The sequence below is a fragment of the Vipera berus genome (genome assembly GCF_964194415.1).
Source record: "Vipera berus genome assembly, chromosome: Z".
NCBI classification, from domain to species: Eukaryota; Metazoa; Chordata; class Lepidosauria; order Squamata; family Viperidae; genus Vipera; species Vipera berus.
The window spans coordinates 114949249-114969582 of record NC_138205.1 but is presented as its reverse complement, the minus strand read 5'-3'; the positions used below and the strand labels follow the sequence as shown (position 1 = coordinate 114969582).

General features: G+C 37.1%; 1 protein-coding gene across 4 annotated transcripts in view; it reads left to right on the top strand.

The window, feature by feature from the left end:
* Window positions 1–346: 346 nt before the first annotated feature.
* The window catches only part of NRP1 (neuropilin 1), a gene marked incomplete at its 3' end in the record, with an annotated part of 156887 nt that continues 136899 nt past the window's right edge, over window positions 347–20334 (top strand). For all 4 annotated transcript variants that reach the window (XM_081345730.1, XM_081345731.1, XM_081345729.1 and 1 more), the window contains exons 1-2: window positions 347–574; window positions 3706–3880. In XM_081345730.1, the coding sequence (XP_081201856.1) occupies window positions 508–574; window positions 3706–3880 (242 nt within the window). In that variant the 5' untranslated portion in view covers window positions 347–507. The remainder of the gene's footprint in view (window positions 575–3705; window positions 3881–20334) is intronic.

The following is a 20334-nucleotide window of genomic DNA, read 5'->3' as shown; positions in this document are numbered from 1 at the left end:
TTTCCATTCCTCCTTCCGCGCTATAGGCAGGCGCCCTGCTGAGCCTTTCCCTGGGAGAGTTGTGCAACCGGCTTAGGAGAAGAAAGCGCTGAGGATTTCCGCGCACTTCGTCCATCTGTGTCGCTGGTGCGACTTCCTTCTTAGTTTTTCCGCTGTTGCCTTTTTTTTTCTCCCCATGTTAACCTCTATTTGAACATGGCAAGGACAGTATCTCCTGGAAATGGATTCAGTGTGGGAAAAAGCACAGGAAACCAGAGCTAAATGACAGGATGCGGGAGACTTAAGGAAATAGTCGAGAGAGAAAGAGAGAGAGAGAGAGAGAGAGAGGAGAGAGAGAGAGAGCGCCTACTGCAACCGACAAGACTACAGTTGTTGTCAGCTGAACCAGTTTTCTGTTTCTTTTGAACTGCCCGTGCTGAAGAAGGATTTAAGATCTGAGAGGAACTTCGTGGAGAGATAGGATAATCTTGTTCCCTTTGTTCAGATCTCCTGTATCCAAAGCAGAAGATGGCCTGGGGTCTACTTTTGCACTGTGCAGCCCTCGTAGTTGCCCTTGGCAGAGCTTTGAAGAGTGGTAAGTGACTCAAGATCACTTTCAGGTGCATCCAGCTTGCTATCTGCAAGTTGGAAGTCCCTTTGCCTGAGATGATAAGCCAACCACGAAACAGTTTTAACTGTATTGGCTAGAAGGAAAGGTTGATGGATATGCTGGGTATTCATTGAGAATTACATCTAATCAACACACTTAAGTCTGTCAGCCCTTCCTTTTTGGCTCCATATTCTAATGCAATGTGTAACACTGGGCTTACAGCTCTCACATAATAGCCAATCATTTTAATGTTTCCTTCCCTTGGCAGTTGAACAAGATTCTCCAGAAAAAATTAAACAGATGAGTATTTCAATACCCAAGTATTTTTTCTGAGGAAGTGAAAGCTAAGGGAGGTACAAGTATATAAATATATAGCCATCTTTGCTAACTATGCAGATACAATTTCCCTCATTTATACTTATGAAATGAAAAATGGCTTGTCTGTCAATGCAAGGAATATAAAGCATTCTCCTTCAGAGGCAACAGTTCTAAGAAAGAATTCCCTCAAATAGTCTTTGTATCTGGCCTTGAGGCAATGCTTGATAGCAGCAGCCTCAAAACAACAAGGTTTTCTGGCACAATAGTGGTCAGGCATCTGGAATATCTCATTATATTATGCATTCTTTAAAATGTTCTTACTTTAGGAGTGGCTGGCATTTAACTTGCATGCATGGAGTGGGGAAATCACCTTGGTTTTTCCTCTCAGAACCAAGTCTGAGCAGTTATTAGCTAATTACTAAATATTAACTTCTCAGCTTGACTAGGATTTCAATCAAAGTAATTAAAAGAAGGGACATCCTCCACTGTACTTTGGGTGGTATATTGTTTTAATAAGCGACTGCGTGTAGTGTGTGTGTCTTACAGGAACAGATTTAAATCACATGTTATGAAGGAAATTAATCTTTTTCCAATATGGTCTGAGGAAGTTAACTAATTTGGTCAAAACAACTCAACAAGTTCTCTTATCTGCTTCTTCAGTAAGATTATAGTAGGATCTGGAAATCAGTTTGCAGGGAGGTATTATTTGTACGTTGGAAATCGTGATTCAGCTTCATTGATGTTTTGTAACTAGACCTCTTTCAAACTGAAGTCTTTCTTTGCAGGGATTATAGGTTCAGGCTGTGCATCTTCAGTGATTCATAAATAGTACTGAATTTAACTGATATGTATAAATCAGAAGAGAATCATTAAAAGTGAGATGTATTAAATGCCTTCGTGCCATCAAGTAATGTTCTTTGATGAGCCGGATCTAGGAAGAAACTACAAAGCTACCATTGATTCTGAGCAATTGGGGGCAAAATATTTTTAGCCCCACTGAAGTCATCGCAGTTCTTTGGATCTGCAACAATTCAACAGATCCACCAGTGCCAGATCTTCCTCTGTCCAATTCAAGTGTCTGCTAAATTAATTCATTAACCCTATTTAGAGCTAATGGTCCAAAGTCATTAGAAACTGCTTCTCTTAATCAAGTAAGAGAGATATTTCACAGAGCCAGAGAGTCTTAACGGCCCACATTAGCTTATTATATTATCACTTTCCCAGGAGATAGCGATTAAAGTGTTATTGGTAGTTAGTCCACTAAATATTTCCTGGAGTGACTCTGTCAAGTAATTCACTGGTTTATTTCAGCCATTTCACAGATTTCAGATTCTGCCATGTTGTTTGCCTAGTATTAGAGAAGACTTAATGAAGCGGGATAGTTTTCTTCCTAAGTGTACTACAGATGGCAAATCATGCCAGATTGTCAGGTCACATGCAAAAAGGTTTGCAGAGGAATATCATTGGCTGCTCACTTTGAACTCCTAATGACAATATCTTTTGTTCTCAGGGAAGAAACAGGCTATGCGGACTGCCAAAGCAGGGATAAATAGGAATACGCAACCAACTCAAAAATCATAATTTGTTGAAGGAAATAAGCCATCTTGTTCTCTTCTAATTTATGGCAGATGTTTCCTATAATTGCTGTAGTTTGCATTTTATGTACTCTTTCTTTCAAACTGCCCGGTTTTCTCTAATAAAATTCTGCACATTGATAATTCCATGTTAAGAACTATTGATAACCATTTTCATATCACCAGATTCCTCTTAGAAGCAGGATTCCAACCTCCATATGCCATTCCTGGGGAAATGTTATGCATTGCAAGCTGCCTATGCTTGGTTCTGTGATGTTAGTGGGATATCAAAATCATTGCACTAGATTAGCAGTCCATAATTTTTAAAACTAATCAGTGCAGACTCACAAGCAACAGTGGCATTATTGACACTAGAGGTTCATGAGTTGTCTTTTCTTCCATCTTTATAATTCTGTAAATTGTAGTTAATCCTAACATATGAGTCAGACCACTTTTACTCAAGAACAACTCGTGAGATTTGGAGGACTGGGGAAGGCAAGAATTTTGTAATTGGAACTAAAGTTTGTTTTCTTTTCCTTTCTGCTTTGCTAACCCTTATCTGGTCCCCAAGTAGCATAGGTGGGGGAAACTTCCGTAATGGAGCTAAGTAAACCTTTACTGCTTTAACAATGTGCTTTGTTGCTAGGTAGTCTGGACCTCTGGAGCACAGATAAGTTCAAATTGCTTAGATTTCTGATAAACCAGAAAGGAAGGGATGCTGTAAACAAGCCAGATTGTCTAATGACAAAGAACAGGCTCATTATCAGAAAGCTAACACTAAGGGCAGCCAGGCACAGTGTCCCTTCAAGTTGCTCCCTGTGTGAAATTTGATATTTAATACCATTGTAGCTACATATTCTATCATTAACGTATACTACTATTCAGCCCTGTTAGTATTTTCTATACTGTAGCTATTAAGTAACAAAAGCTTAATTTGGGTGAAAGATATTTGGTAAAGTTACCCAATTTGTGTGTATTTTTTAAAAAAATGATGACCTGAAAGAAGATGAAGTTGATTCAGCTGTTCATTTTCTTTACAGAGGAAAAAGAAATTCTATAAACAACTGCATAAATAGTTGTTCAAGCTATGGGAAAGGAAATATATTAGCTTGAGTTGACCTGAGCTGAAGTACCGAATGGCCTGTAATTTATCAGATGGATCAATCAAATGATGTGATTTCAATATACCGGTAATACATGAATGTTTGTGTGTTTTAATTGCAGATCGATGTGGTGAAAACATAAAAATTTTAGAGCCTGGATATCTCACCTCTCCTGGCTATCCTAATAGTTATCATCCAAGTCAAAAATGTGAATGGTTGATTCAGGCTCCACAACCTCACCAGAGGATTATGATCAACTTCAACCCACACTTTGATTTAGAGGACAGAGAATGCAAGTAAGTAAAACCGGTCTGTAAGGGGAACCACAGCACCATCTAGTGGACAAAAGACATTCATGATGTCTTCTTCAGGGGGTGGGGAGTTGAAACAGCTGATAAGTGTGAAATTATGTGTGCAAAATTCATTTCTTGGAGATGTGACTTCAGATTGGACCATGTGTTTGTGCTAGGGATATAAAAGCAAGTGCACATTTCATACCATAGTAGGCACTGTCATAGTTATAATCTTAGAATCCATCTGCTTGTTTTGTTGGGAACTTGAACCAATTAGCACTTATTTCTTTTGAAACTTGCAAAGGGAAAAAGGCAATTGCTCATTTTTTTTAAAAAAATGTTATAATTATGAAAAGAAAAACACAGTACTGATGCTTTTTAAAAAATAAGCTCACCTTATTGACTAATTGTAGTTCATTTTTTGTTCGTTTGATGGCAGTGATCATATTTATAAGAGAGTGGAAGAAGCCTGTATTTCTGTATATGTATTTTAGAGATTTCCCTTATTGCAATTAGAAAATATTGGTAAACCTTCAAGAAAAGTATATTGATTAACAAAAATATTTTTCAATATGAATTGCTGAGTTAGCTGAGAATTTGAAAATTGTACTGATAAGTATATAGTTGATACAATGTAATGTATAAAATGCTTTATAGCACTAACATCTAATTAAAAGTGGGTTGTGATTAAAGTGTTTCACTGGTTAGGTCATTCTTTATTACAGAGGCTCAGTAGGTGACTTTGGGCTAGTATTTTCTTGTTTTCTTGTTGTTAAGGAAATTAAGATAATCACACAGTTGCACTTTAGAGAAACAGCACAATGTAAATGTAATAATAAATGCATCAAGTGATGTAAAGTAGCATTAATTCTGAGATCAGTATGAAATTATTTAAGCAATACTCTCATACCATCTGCTGAAAGTAGGCACTTTTCATTTTCAGTGTGGGAATATGTGTTCTTTATGTAAAAATGTATTTTGCCCTCTGAGTTTATATGTAAAAAGTGGGGAACCATTAGCTTCCAGATGTTGTTGGATCTTCCTAGCAGCCATAACCCACATAGTCAGTATAAGAGGTGCTAACATTGTAGTTGAGCAGAAATTGGAGGCTCACAGGCTGCTCATAGAGGTTTTGTTATAAATGATGTAGAATTCCATGTGTGAATATGCTCACGTTCTTCCTGTAAGATAGAATGTGACCCAACTGAAGCTGTGAGTCTTGGTAATCTTCAAAAGACCCTATGGCATAAATTAATAATACTTCCATTGTGCAAATGGGATCAAAGATAAGCCAGACCCTTTTTCTGACTAGGGACTGTTTTTGTTGCTTTTGCTACAAAATTGGAGGAACAGATTCAAAATCATTGCTAGATAAAGTGATTAAATAAGGAAATGATTAGTATTAATTATCCTGCTATTAATAGACTCACTTTTAGACAAAGCGAGGCTGTGGCCTCAAGCAGTAAATGTTGTGTGTTCTGAAGGGCACCTAACATGGTTGTCTTGTATTTTAAGAGATACCCTTTTTTGCACTGACCAATGCTTTGTGAGCTTCTTTATAAAACATTCTGCTATACATGGGGCCACCCTTGAGTTGGAAGGTTTAACTTATCCAGAATGCAGTTCCATGACACATCACAGTGTGTTCTGCATGTGACACCTATGCTCTGTAATCCACACATTATCAGAGAGTTTCCAGTTGAAATTAAAGATGCCGGTTGTCATTTATATCTACACAATGGCTCTTCTTTTCTCTAATTATCTTTGTCCTGTAAGATGAGACAGGATGGGCATATTCCACATCTTCTCCACTAAAGAAGGGTTGAGGGTTCCCAGAGGTGTATCTTATCTGTTGCCACTCCTGGCATCTGGAATATCATTTTTCATAAGATAAAATGTAGAATAATAGGGCTGGAATGGGAGCTCAGAGATATTCAAGTCCAATCCCCTGCTCAAGGCAGGAAATCTTATACTAATCAAGGCCAATTGGCCATCCAGTCTATTTTTAAAAATCTCCAGTGATGCAGCACCCACAACTCCAGGAGGTGAGCTATTCTACTGATCAATTGTTCTCAGTAAATTTCTAGGTTAGTTCTAGGTTGGATCTGTCTTTAATGATTTCCACCCATTACTTTTTGTCCTGCCCTCTGGTGCTTTGGAGAACAAATCAATCCCCCTTTCTCTGGGACAGCTCCTCAAGTACTGAAAGGCAGTTATCATGTTACCCCTAATTATACCTACTTTCCTTAAGTGTTCCTCATTTGGCTTAGTCTCCAGATCCCTTATCATTTTTGTTGCTCTTCACTGTACATTTTCTAGGATCTCAGCTTTTTTGTATCATGATGACCAGAACCGGATGCAGTATTCCATGTGTGGCCTCATTAGTGGGGTATAAAACTGTATCGTCACTTTTTGTGATTTAGATGCTATATGTTTGTTGATGCAGCCTAGGACTACATTGGCTTTTTGGGCAACTGCAACACATTCCTGGGTCATCCACTGCTGGTTCATCTTTAGGAAGATACCTAGATTCTCTCTTAGTTACTACTGTTGAGCCAGGTACTGCCTATTCTATAACTTTGGTTTTTCCTGATCAAGAATGACTTGAAAAACTGGCTTTTTAAACAGAACATGAGCCAAGAAGTTTTGTGATCCTGCCAAGTGATGACTGATGAAGGCTGTTGATGGCCAGACTGATGTTTTATGTATTTCCTCATAGCATCGTTTCATTTTTATAGCTTCTGCATTCTGATTGTATGTTTCTACTGAGTTTTTAACATAAGGCACCTTGAGTCTTTCTGATTTGGTGGCATTTTAAGTGTAATAAATAAAGAACACTTGTGTGGGAGGAATACTCTATATAGGTTGCCTCAGGAAGCAAAATCTCTGTGGCTGGCCCTATTTTTAATTTTAACTGGGTTTTTTATTTTTCTCAGGGTTTTATTTAATCTTTTTTAATTTGTTTTAACGTTTGTATTGATTTTCTTTTAAATACCCTGTAAACCGCCCTGAGTCCTTTGGGAAAGGGCGGTATATAAATCTAAATAAATAAATAAATAAAGTAATGAACAGACTGCATTGCCTGACACAGGTAAGTGATTGAATGATTAGTGAGCAGGAACTATAAAATAAGGCTACTTGTTTAAGGTATTTGGCAGGCAGGAGACAAAACACCTTGATGATCTAGGGCTGATGAAAAGGAGCTTGAATCTGCCATACAAGTGGGACCAGAATTTCCATCGTAAGTCATTGTGCTTGTAAGTCAAGTCACCACAAGGCTGGACCTGATTTTAATAACATTTTTACAGCAATCGTAAGTCACCATGGCCATTAAGCAAACAATGCAGACATTAAATGAATCCAACTTCCCCAGTGATATTTTTTACTGAAAACCAGCAAAAAAATAACAAATTGTGATAATGTAATCACAGGATGCTGTGACCAATCATACATATAAACCAGTTGACGGTCTCCAAATAGCAATCACATGATAAAGACTGTGTTGCAATGGGGATAAATGTGAATTAAAAGTCATATGTGGCTTTTTTGAAGGTTGACGTAATTTCAAACTGTTGTTAAAATGAGCGGTCATAAAACGAGAACTACTTGTATGGATTTCTAAAGATCAATGGAGTCATGGTTGCTAAATGTGACAATTGAGATTTTAGAATGAGCTTTTTAAAGAAATTTTCAAAGCCGCTCTTCTTTTTTCTGCAATTCAAAGAAGAAATATACATTAATGTAATATAAATAATTTAGTATTTATTTAGAAAAGCTGCTGGATGGCAGTGTAACAGTACAGTTAATGAGATGCTATATTATAGCACTATATGACCATCCTGTAGAGGTAAAAAGTTAACAAGCTTGGCTTGGTCTAGGTGTATTGCACCCATGAGCATAATGTATTTCTTCCTTTCTGCAGAATATTTGTTCCCTTTAGTGCATATTTTGAAACCTAATTAGTGTCTTTTTTTAAAACTCCACTCTAATTGGGCAGTTTTGTTGTCAGGCAAAGATAGGTAATTTTACAGCCAAAAGCTTTGTAGGCAGACCTACTTAAATCGGACTTTCATTGTACAACTTAAATGCTTCCTGTGTTATTTTGTGTTCTGTTTTAAATACTGACCCTTTGACTTTCACATTACGACAATTAAACTTAATTGAAGAGATTTCTGTCAAAGGAGCAAATTTGTCAAAGCAGAAATTCTTCTCTTTCACAGGAAATTTTCAAACTCTGTTCAAAACCGTAAAGAGCCTCACATTTTTCAAAACTTGCTATTTGTTTTGCCAGATTCTAGGTAGTGAGATACTATATTAGTGCAGTTGTCAAAAAGTCTTGGTTTTTTAGCATTAAGCAACCTATTAAATGCTGTTACCTTCTCACCGTAGTGGTCCCTATTTTTCTACTTGCATTTTAACGTGCTTTTGAACTGCTAGGTTGGCAGAAGCTGGGACAAGTAACAGGCGCTCACTCTGCTATGCGGCACTCGGGATTTGACCTGCCAAACTGCCGACCTTATATATATAAAGTGTTTGTTAAGTATTTAGAATACCTTGCTAGGCCCCAAACACGGGACAAATCTTATTTCCTGTTTCAGCCTAACCCAAGGCCATCCACAGGCAGTAGTTACAGCAGTGACAGCTCATACTTGTGTAAATTTTTTGGATTGCTAACAATCCAAAGTTAAAATCTATCAATTAAAGTCTCCCTTTAATTCTTTGTTAGCAATCCAAAAAATTTACACACACACACACACACACATATATATATATATGTGTGTGTGTGTGTGTGTGTGTGTGGATAGATAGATAGATAGATAGATAGATAGATAGATAGATAGATAGATAGATAGATAGATAACCTCAAACCAGAGATAACAAATTACTGCTTTTGATGCAAGAAGTGCAAATAAGAGGTTGGTGTTTATTGTTAAATGTTAATTGCATTTGCCCCTTAATAACAGTTATGGAGACATTGGAAGGTGATAACAATTGTCAATTGAAGCTCTCTAAGAGCAGCTATAGCCCTGCCTGTGTCTGAGCAAACAAACACAGGGTCTGCCCAAACTGAGACTAAACAATTCTCTTGTTTTTATTACAGTCTGGCTTCACTAACAATCAGGGTGTTGCTGCGTTTGCTGCTTCTGTTGTCTCCTTAATCATCTCACTTTATGCAATTCTGTTTTCCTCCCTTTTAAGCTGCTTTCATGTCTCCAGGAATTTGTATCTGGATTTCTTTCCTTTTCACTAGCCTCCTTTGGGCCTAGCAGGCTCTCTGCAAGTCTCCCTTTATGTTTTATCTTTTTCGTGCTTCTTATCCAGCCTTTCTCCCTCACCCGGAGACGCCTAATGCCTAATAGGCTACAGTCCTTCTCTCAACAGTATCCTCTACATCTTCGCTTTTCGCTTTTTATTTCTCAATGATGCCCTGATTTGTACAACTGGAGTTGCCCCAAATTTCCCAAGGGTCATTCTCCAAGGGATTTCTCTCCTTACAGTACAAGCAGTTAATTGAGAAGTTACAGGACCACATTGACTTTCTAGAAATGGAGAAGGGAAGAAACCTCTGCTATTTAAAAAGCTAAGCTGCATTTCAAAGGTACAAAAGTGGGGGGGGGGATGAAGCTGCTCCAATATCTTGTGAATTTTCAAAATGCAAAGTCTGTTTCGCCAAATGCTAAACTTCCCTTTGAATTTTTAATTACAAATGGGAAGGAAAGCTTGTCAAATTGTTCCCCAAAACATTTAAACTCAAATGCCTTACCTTCATCTTCTAATCCTTATTTAAAACTAAACGCTTGAGGACTCTGAGATCATGTACTGATGGTTCTTAACTTGGACCATTGGCTTAGTTACAACCTACCCAAAAAAGGGAATTTATGACCTGGATCCAAAGTTCTGACACCATCACCCCTCCCCCTTGTTCATGTGACCTCACTTGGGAGCAGGCTATTTTGAGAGCCACCTGCCTGATCCCACAATCATATAACCCCATTTTGTGATGGTTTTATGAAGACACTTACTTCTGGTTTTCAACAGTGCACAGCTATAGCAAAAAGTGGATTCACTTAGTGACCATGGCATTATTCAACGACCATGCACTTATGACTACATCACTCATTTATTGACTAACACAAAAATGTTAAAGTGGGTCAGTCATGTGACCCACCCACTATTACATCTGTAATGAGCAGCCTCCATAATGGTCATAACTTGTAACCACCTGAACAGGCAGTTTTTAGAGTAGTGATAGAGGCATCCTCAGGAAGATTTTTAAAAGTCAAAATGGTGGCCATGACTACACAATCAAAGCACCATCGCTGCCAACATCTTGTCATTTTTTTCTAATCTCTGCCCCTCCTGCCTCACTCCCTGGCACAGACACCTAGAACAGCAGATATCTGATTGAGCAGCTTGGTTATACTTGGGATGTTTTAATGTTACACTTTCCTTTTTCCTTTTTTTTCTTATACTCTTCATTAGGGTATCCTTTGGGTAGCATGTAATTTTAAAGACCTTGTGAAAGTTTCCATCATGCCATTTTTATGCGGAAAACTACTATGTTTGTAGTTGCCTTTGTGAGTAGAAAGCTATTGTTGTGTTTTATAGAGAATCAGCATGGTGTAATGGTTGAGGTGATGAATTCAGATCAGGGTGCTCCATTTCAAATCGGCCATCAATCATGGAAACTTCCAAGATAAGTTTCAACTAGTTGCCCTTTCTCAGCCTAACTTAACTCAAAGGTATTGCTGTTATGGGGTAAAGGAAAACTATAAATCAAGGAAAGAAGAACTGTTGGAAATAAGAAAATAATTGCAGGAATGTTCTGAAAATTGTTGTAATCCACAGACTTGTAAAGCAAACTCCAAACCTTAAAAACATAAGCACTGCATGCAGTATTATAATGAAATATTATTTAAAACAATGCACGTGAATGGAATTCAATCATGTCCTGTTTGTGGCATATTTATTTTCATGTTTGAAATTCAGTCTTAACATGGTATAATATATATTTTTGTATTGATTCATTTAATGCATTTTATTAGTATTGTTTATAAAGAACAAGAGAAAATGTAGTTGTAATGAACAGAAGAAAATATTTTCAATGCTTATGTTTTCATGTTTTGTGCCTGTTGCAAATATTTTGGGGGTACAATTCTGTAACTACAAATTCTGTAGGATTTCTTTGCTCTAATACTTTAACTATATATATTCTTTTAAAACTTTATTCTTTAAAACTTTGTATCTAAATAGTAAACAGGAATGTCACTGATTCACAGGCATTTGAATTTATGGAAGTCTTCCGGTTTCCCAGCAATGCAAACTATCAGCGTGATAATTTATAATGGTTTGTGACAAATGCTGCTAAGCTTAGAGGTGTGTGGTTACATTCAGATCAGATGTCATCAACTAGGGAGCAATAAAAATTTCACAGACACTAGGTTAAAAACATTAAGAAAATGGATGTGAAGTTTCAGACAACAAAGTTTTACAAAGTAGAATGGGATAGCTAGAGGAAGTCAAACAGTGGGGTTTTTGCAAACAAACTATTCATTCTGTTCCATTGTTAACACTATTATTTTATAGGTAGTGTCATAAAAGTTATTAATATTGAGCTTGTTTAATTGACCATAGCTTAGATACACAAAAGAAAAGCTCTTTTGTTTGACAATTACTGAGTTTACATGCCATATCACCAGATCAGTTCATATTGGGTTTTGGGAATATTGAAAGTATAACAGGAAGAGCCCAACAGTTAATTGTTCCTTAAATTGGTTTTATCAAGGATATGTTACATAGCAGAGATTAAAGCTATACAAGGATTGTAATCAAGTATAGCTCTTTAAAATTAACTATTATAAAATATACCTGTATATATATGTAGATGGGTCAAAAATCTAGATGCTGCACTTAGAATTCTGAACCGGAAATCCACTCAATATCATTTACTGTTGAGCAGGAGTATGGATAACATAATTTTGCCATAAATCAGTCTGGGGGGAAAACTAAAACTGATAAAACAAGGTGGGCTTTCAGACATAATGGAATCAGAGAAAATATTATAAAGGTTGGCACAGATAGTTGTGATGAACCAATAATCCTTTTCTGATTTACAGTTTAACCAGACTGAAAATGAATTCCAACACTTGTTTCTTCTTTTTTCAGGCTCCATTGTAGATCACCAAATTATTCAGCCAGAATACTAAAAACTTTCCAAACAATTCTGTAATACACAGTTGAAACATCGATTGATGAAAGTCTAATCTGTATTGTTGATATTTGCCAATTTAAGATACAAGGATATACACGCTTCTTTTTATCTACTTTTCCTTGGAGTAATTTTGAAGCCAACATACTTGTGTGGAATCAGAGCCAAAAATAGTTGGCTCTTTCCATTACCTCTTTCTAAAATCTCCTTTTCTGATCTAACACTTTTATTCTTAGTTCTTATTCATTCTCTTTCTTGCTCGTATAGCAGCTACCAAACAAGGGACAGGTCTTCATGTCAGAAATCTGAACAGCTTGCTTGGAGAATGTTTTTTAAATTAGACTTTGGCCACAAGAAAATATGCCAAAAGCAACATGTTTCTTAGAACTATAGCTTCATCATCAACAATAGCATCTCACATTTCTTTTTAGAGGTCATTTTTACCATATTAAAACAGGGCTGGTCTGACAGGTTACCCAGAGAGAGAGCATGAATAACAGATTAGTTTGAATTCCTTCATCTCTCATTTTACAAATTGAATCTGGGCTGTACATTTAGCTATATTCAACACATAGTTGGAATGAGCCCAACTCATCAGGCAATCTGTATAGTGCTGTCTAGTTGCCCTGTCCTTGCCATTTATTTACCACTACTCCAATTTATATGTAGTACACAAAATGTAATTAATGCCAGTCAACTTGATTTTTTAAAAAATAGGTCTTGTCAAACAAACCTGATTTCATGTTGTGATGAAATTAAAGTTTGGCTGATGATAGTAACAGAGTTGATATAATGTCTTTTGACGTGTCTATATGATATATAACAGCTGGTTAAACAACCATACTCAGTGTGTGTTCATTAATCAACCTGTTAGGCGGTCTCAAATTGGATGCTACAGGTCTCTGTTGAAGGGGTGTTTGATTCAATATTTTTATGTATGATCTTCATATGCATGTGAAGAAGGGTTGCTTATCATATTTGCAAAAAACACAAAACTAGGAGGAATAAACAATATTATAGAAAACAGATTTAAGATACAGTAGAATACTGTACAGTGGGAACCATGTTTAAAATTATTTATATGAAATAAAACAGACATACTGTAAGCCGTTAGCACAAAGACGGAAGGTTGGTAAGGCATAGTATGGAAGATATACTTATGGGAGAAGTATATTACTAAAGTGCACTAGATGTTTTGGGAAAGTAGTTAAAAATGGAATTCCTGAGAATTGGTCCAATACAACTGGCAGCATCAGATTAGGGAAGACTTTCTTCATGTATAATAAACTCCATGTGAGCCAATTGTGAGAGAGATGCTTAAAAATAGTGTAAATTTCAACTGAATTAACAAAAGCATGATGCCCACATCAAAAGAAATAATAGTTTCACTATACTCTGCACCAGTCAAATTATACTGCATGTTCTGGACATTTAATTTGAAGAATACTGAGAATCCGAACTATACCCAAAGAAGAGGATCCAGGATGGTTAGGGAACTGAGCATTCTAATACTTAAAATATTGTCAAGTAGAAGGTAGCATAGTAGATGAGGCTTGATGGAAGTAACACATAACCAACATTTTATCATGCAAGGACTTATTTCTTTTTTTCCAGATCTTTATACTATCTCACAAGGTATTTAGGAAAATTTGAGATTCTAATTTGAGTTTCCTAATTTTCAGGAATTCCATCTTTAGCTACTTTCTCAGAACATCTAGTGCGCTTTAGTAGTATACTTTTTCCCCTGAGTATGCCTTCTCTCTTCGTGCTAAAGGCTTATTATAAAGAACATAAAAGTATTTGCCCTTGTTTCATAGGAATCATTTTTGTTTTTATAGACAAGTGTTTGTAAATATATTTTAACAGTGACATGATTGTCTTATACCTCCAACATTGAAAAAAACTGGCAATTACATTGCACAAGTAGAACTCAATTTATTAGCACCATTGGGACTGGAAAATTCATTGTTAAGCATTGCAACCATTAAGTGAGCATCATATGACCTCATTTGACTTAACCTTAGAACATAGAATAACAGAGTTGGAAAAGGCCTTGGAGGTGTTTTAGTCCAACTGTTTGAATAGGAAACCATTTTGAACAAATCGTCCAATCTCTTCTTGAAAATCTCCAGTGATGGAGCACACACAAGTTCTGGAGGCACTGATTCTTCTCACTGCCAGGAAATTCATCCTTAATTCTACATAGGATCCCTCTTTAATAATCTTCTACTCATGATTTCTTGTCCTGCTGTCAAGTGCTTTGGAGAATAGGTTGATCCCCTCTTCTCTGAGACAGCCGCTTCAATAATGGAAGACTGTTATCATGTCACCCCTAGTCCTTCTCTTCATTAGAATAGACATACTTAATTTCCACAACATACAGTTTAGTTTCCAGACCCCCTATTATCTTTATTGCTCTTCGGTACACTTTCAAAATCTTTTTTATATCATGGTCACCAGAACTGGACAGTTCCAAGTGTGAACTTAACAGTACTATCATATCATGTGACCCATATTTGATGCAGGCTAGAACTGCATTGACTTTTTTGGCAACTATGGCTCACTGCTGGCTCATAGTTAAGTGATGGTTCACTAGGACACTTCATTTCCTCTCAGAGCCATTTCTGTTGAGCCAGGTATCACTTATTCTATATCTGGGTATTTGGTTTTCTTGCCTAAATATTAGCTTTAACTTTTCTTACCACTGAATTGCATTTTTCTGGATAATCCCTAGTGTTCAAGTCTGTTAAGATTCTTTTGAATCTTGAGTTTTCTTCTAAACTGTTCGCTTCTCACGCACACCCCAAGCTTGGTGTCAACTGCCTATTTGATATTCCTCTTCTATCCTCTTGTATAGATCAGGGCTTTTCAACCAGTGGTATGGGTACCACCTGGGGTACCTTGGCACCTAGCAGGTGGTACGTGACCATCCTAGAAAGGTGGTAGCGTGGGAGGGGAATGAGCTGAACTGGTGGCAGCACTGCACAAGCCTGAGCGAGAGATGGCTGGAGCTGCAGGGCTGTCAGGGCTCAGTAGAAGCACCAGGATCAGCACCAGGCTCCAGCTGGAGCTTGGCACTGATCCTGGTGCTTCTGCTGAGCCCAAAAGAAGCACCAATCAGCTGGAATGTTGCAGCATCTCCAGGGCCTTGTGATTTACATTCAGATGCTTGGTAACTGATTCATATTTATGATGGTCACAGTGTCCCGGGGTCATGTGAAGTGACCAAACCTCCTGCAACCACCCAGCAGAGGGAAAAATAAAAACCAAATACCCCCACCCACCCCCACTGCCAATCCTCAACAGAAATGCTTACAACAATGAAAATCTTGGACAGGAGGAAGAGTGCCAACGAGCAGGCAGGCAGGTGTATTGCTCGGCTGTGGCTTGGGGGGGCACTTTTTTCAGTGCCATTGTAACTTCGAACAGTCACTAAATGAACTGTTATAAGTCGAGGACTACCTGTACTTCATCACTTTTTTCCTTTTTTTTTTTGTCATCACGTTTTTGACACTTTGCTAGGCGACTGGTGGTACTCAGATGTTGCCATATCCTAAAAGTGGTAAAATGGGTGAAAAAGTTGAAAAGCCCTGGTCTAAATCATTTACAGTGCATTCAGAAAGTATTCAGACCCCCTTCACTTTTGACAATTTTGTTATGCTGCAGCCTGATTCTACAGTTGTTGAAAATCATCTTTTTTCCTCATTAATCCATACTCAGTACCCCATAATGTGAAAACAGAATTTTAGAAATGTCTGTAAATTTATTAAAAAGTAAAACTGAAATATCACATTGGCATAAATATTCAGACCTTTTCCAACAACATGTGAAATTTACCTCTGGTGCCTTCCATTTCTCTTGATCATTGCTGACAAGTTTATGCACCTGTGGTAAATTAAATTGATTGGACATGATTTGGAAAGGCACACACCTCTCTAAAGAAGGCCTCACAGCTGACAATGCATATTGTAGCAGAGCAAAAGCAATGAGGTTAAAAGAACTGCCTGCAGAGCTCAGAGACAGCTCAAGGCACAGATCTGGGGAAAACTACAATAAAATTTCTGCTGCACTGATGGTTCCTAACAGCACAGTCGTCTCCATAATTCTTAAATAGAAGAAGTTTGGCACAACCAGGACTCTTCCAAGAGCAATCTGTGGAGAAGTGCCTTAGTAAGAGATGTCATCAAGGATGCGATGGCCACTCCAAAGTTCCTGTATGGAGATGGGACAGAGTTCCAGAAGGACAACCTTCACTGGAGCTCTCCATCGATTTGGACTTTATGGCCAAATGGCTGGATGGAAGCCTGTCCTCCGCACAAACCACATGAAAGGCTGCTTGGAATTTGAAGGACTCTCAGACTGTGAAGAACAAGATTCTCTGGTCTGATGAAACTGAACTGTTTGGCTCAATTCTAAACATTATGTCTGGAGGAAACCAGGCAGGCACTGCTCATCACCTGCCCAATATCATTCCAGCAGTGAAGCAGTAGGGACTGGGAGACTGGTCATGGTTGAGGGAAAGCTGAATGGATCAAAGTATAGGAATATCCTCAATGAAAACCTGTCCCACAGAGCTCAGGACCTCAGACTGGGCCGAAGGTTCACTTTCTAACATGACAACAATCCTAAGCATAAAGCCAAGACAATACAGGAGTGGTTTAGGGACAATTCTGTGAATGTCCCAGAGTGACCCAGCTAGAGCCCTGACTTGAACCCTATTGAACATTTCTGGAGGGACCTGAAAATCGCTGTCCATCTAACCTGACTGAGCTTGAGAGGATTTGCAAGAAGAATGGCATAAAATCCCCCAATCCACTGGGAAAGTTCAATGCAGGTAATCCTCAACATAGGACCACAACTGGGACCAGAAATTCTGTTGATATGCCTGATTTTACAACCATTTTGTCATGGCTCTTCAGTGAATTACTCAGTTAAGTAAATCATTAAGCAAATCTGGATTCCCCCTTTACTTGTTGGAAGCTGGCTGGGAAGATCATGAATGGCAATCAGGTGATCATAAATGCATGCCGTCTGCCAAGCACCCGAATTTTGTTCACATGACCGTATGGATGCTGCAATGGCTGTGTGTGTGAGTACTGGTTGTAAGTAGCTTTTTCCAGTACTTTGTTCACTAAATTAATGGTTTTAAGTTGAGGACCACCTGTACTAAATTAGCATAGAAAGAAATATTTAAAATAAATTTTTTGAGGTTTATAATATAGACTATATAAAACCTGGAGAACAAGAATTCAAAAAACAGAACAAAAGGTCATAATGCTTCCTAAACTGAAACCCTAGTAATTGAACCTTTTCTTCTCCCATAATTACACTTTTTGGTGTTGATTTAATTTAAACAAGATTTTCTTCCATGTGCTGGAAAAGATTTGCTTGCTTAAACTGTAACTTGTTGCAGTCTCTGCTTGTTGGTGATTATAATAAATCAATCTGCATTACATTGGTAAAAATACAATGAATTTGTTTGTACATTGTTAATATTCACTAAATGTGTTGTTAAATTCTCTTTAATTTTATGTTCTTCTGTGTAAGTTTAAGGTGAGAAGCACATAGGCCTACAGAGTGAACATTGTCCATACACACACAGTGTAGCCATTTCTATAGAAGTTCCAGGAATAAATCTAGTAATTAAGCCATAACAGTCATCTTAAGCTGATAATTGAGTACAAAACAGAACACAAGACAGGATTAGTGTTCAGATCATGTTCCAAATACTTCTTAATTGTGTGTTTGTAATCAATCCTGATTATAGGAGGCTGTGATTTGGCAAACAAAAATAATTTTGAAAGCTATTTCTATATTATTTTCTATTTTGTTAGTTTGATAGTAATATTTAGCTTTAATTTCAGGGGCATACTATCAAACAAATTTGGCTTACCATTTCTGGGAATTTTTCAAAAGAATACTAGAAGTCATAATTTTAAGTTTTTAATACAATATTCCTCAGAGCTTGCTAAAATAATTAACTGTACTCCTACAGAATCTTACAAAGAACTCTGAAAATTGAAGTAGATCTTTGTGCTCTCTGCTCCCCATAGCCTTCTTGGTTCATGACTTATTCATTGCCTAGTCTTTATTGTATTCTTAGTATTTATGAGTTCTTAAAGTTAAATAACAAAATAAGTATTCAAGAAGAAATACCAGGTTCATGGGAAATAAATATTTGCAACATTTTTAAAGAGATCCAGAGTCTTTTCCTCAGTTAGAAGAGCAGCCATATCCAGGGTAAATTTCTCCAGACTACCACATGCATTGATGTCATAAGTCATTGACTGAATTCACATATCATACCTGGGGGATATGAAACAGCTTAGCACACTGGGAGAAAGCACCTACTACCTGAGCTGGAGGCTGCAATCCTCATACAGTGAATCTCTTACGAACCCAAATAATATTGGTTAAGGCGCAAGAAAGGATGTTCAAGTAATAATCCACAATGTGAAATATTCAAGATTGTCTCTGTGGGACAGATGCCGTGTTTCTCCGAAAATAAGACCCAACAGGAAAATAAGCCCTAGCGTGATTTTTCAGGACGCTCGTAATATAAACCCCACCCCCAAAATAAGCCCCAGTTAAGATCATCAGCCAGGCAGACGCATTTAGTACCATATTGCCCTGAATATAAGCCCTAATGCGTCTTTTGGAGCAAAAAATAATATAAGACCCGGTCTTATTTTGGGGGAAACACAGTAACTGATCCCATTCAAACAGAATTAGTGTTTACAAAACCAAGCACAAAAGGTAAATCACACCTGTAGGAATACATGGACTACAACTAGACAGCTGTGCTAAACGTGTAACATATCTACATTTAGATGAAAGCACATTTATTCAACATCAGATATTACATTCCAGTTGTCAAGCATCCAAATTTAATCCTGTGGCCATGGGGATGTTGCAATGGTCATATATGTGAAAAACAGTCATCAGTCATTTTTTCAGTGCCACTACAACTTTAAACTGTCACTAAACAAAGGGCTGTAAATTGATGACTACTTATATATGGCTAGGCTACTCATTTAGCAATATACAGTATATGGCACAAAAATGTCTTTGCCCAGCCGGCATATCTTCCAAATTATTGAGTGGTTTGTTTGTTTGTTTCTTGATATTCTCATACAGCCCTTGGGAACTCTATCATCATCCTACAAACTTTTATTCATTTCTGTATTCATATCTGGGCTCAAATCCAGAATGTCTTTACATATATTTATAACAGACACTGTAGGTTGTTCTCTTACAAAACAGGCTGCCAAATGCATTGAGTAAATGCATAGTTTCATGTCTCAAAGTCTTTTTGAAAACTAACATTCAAAAATAAAAGTCTTACATTGTATTATATGAACAGCTGCAGTTTGGGATATATATATATATATATATATATATATATATATATATATATAAAGTGCACATAATAAATACATAATATAATAGCAAATTTTATCAAGCCAAATAAATACATAAATTAAAATGAAAATTGGCATTTATATACTAGTAAAGGACCCAGATTGTTGGGGGCAATTAAGCTGACTTTGTAATAATGCCGCTTGGGGGGGGGCGAAAGCCCTAATAAGCAGGCATATACATAGGATGAAGGCTATTGCTAAGCACATTGATTTGTGCTTTAGATTGTAAGCCGCCCTGAGTCTTTGGAGAAGGGTGGGATATAAATGGGATTTTAAAAAAAAGCGAATGTCATCATGAGAGGTGACATTATAAAAATTTCTGTTGTTGTTATATCTGTAGAGATGGCTATTGCTGGAGAAAAGAAATACAACTGATTGAATTATATATTACCTAAAACCTGTTTAGACAAAATACTGCAAGCTAATTAAAGATATTTTAGGATGCACTTCAGAGCACATTTATCTAGAAGCAATTTCTTACCTAACTCAGCCAGGACAATAACTGAGTTATTTAATGCAATGAGTGTTGCCTTGTCAATAGTTTAAATCTGCGTAAATTTACATATGAATAGGAACATATTTAGTGGTGAATAAAGTATAGCTTCTGTGTTTTTAAATTATGCTTGCCCTTGTCACAACAGACATCATTTTAGAAAAAATATTTTTTCCAACTGAAAACCATTTCTAAGAAGCTGCTTGCTTCCTATGTTTTTGTGAGTATTTATTTACACTTGTTTAACATCTGAGAAATAAGGGCATACCCATCTTAAAACAGGCCATTGGTCTATCTTTGCAGTATTTCAGGTCTTTGCACTGGAATCAGATGT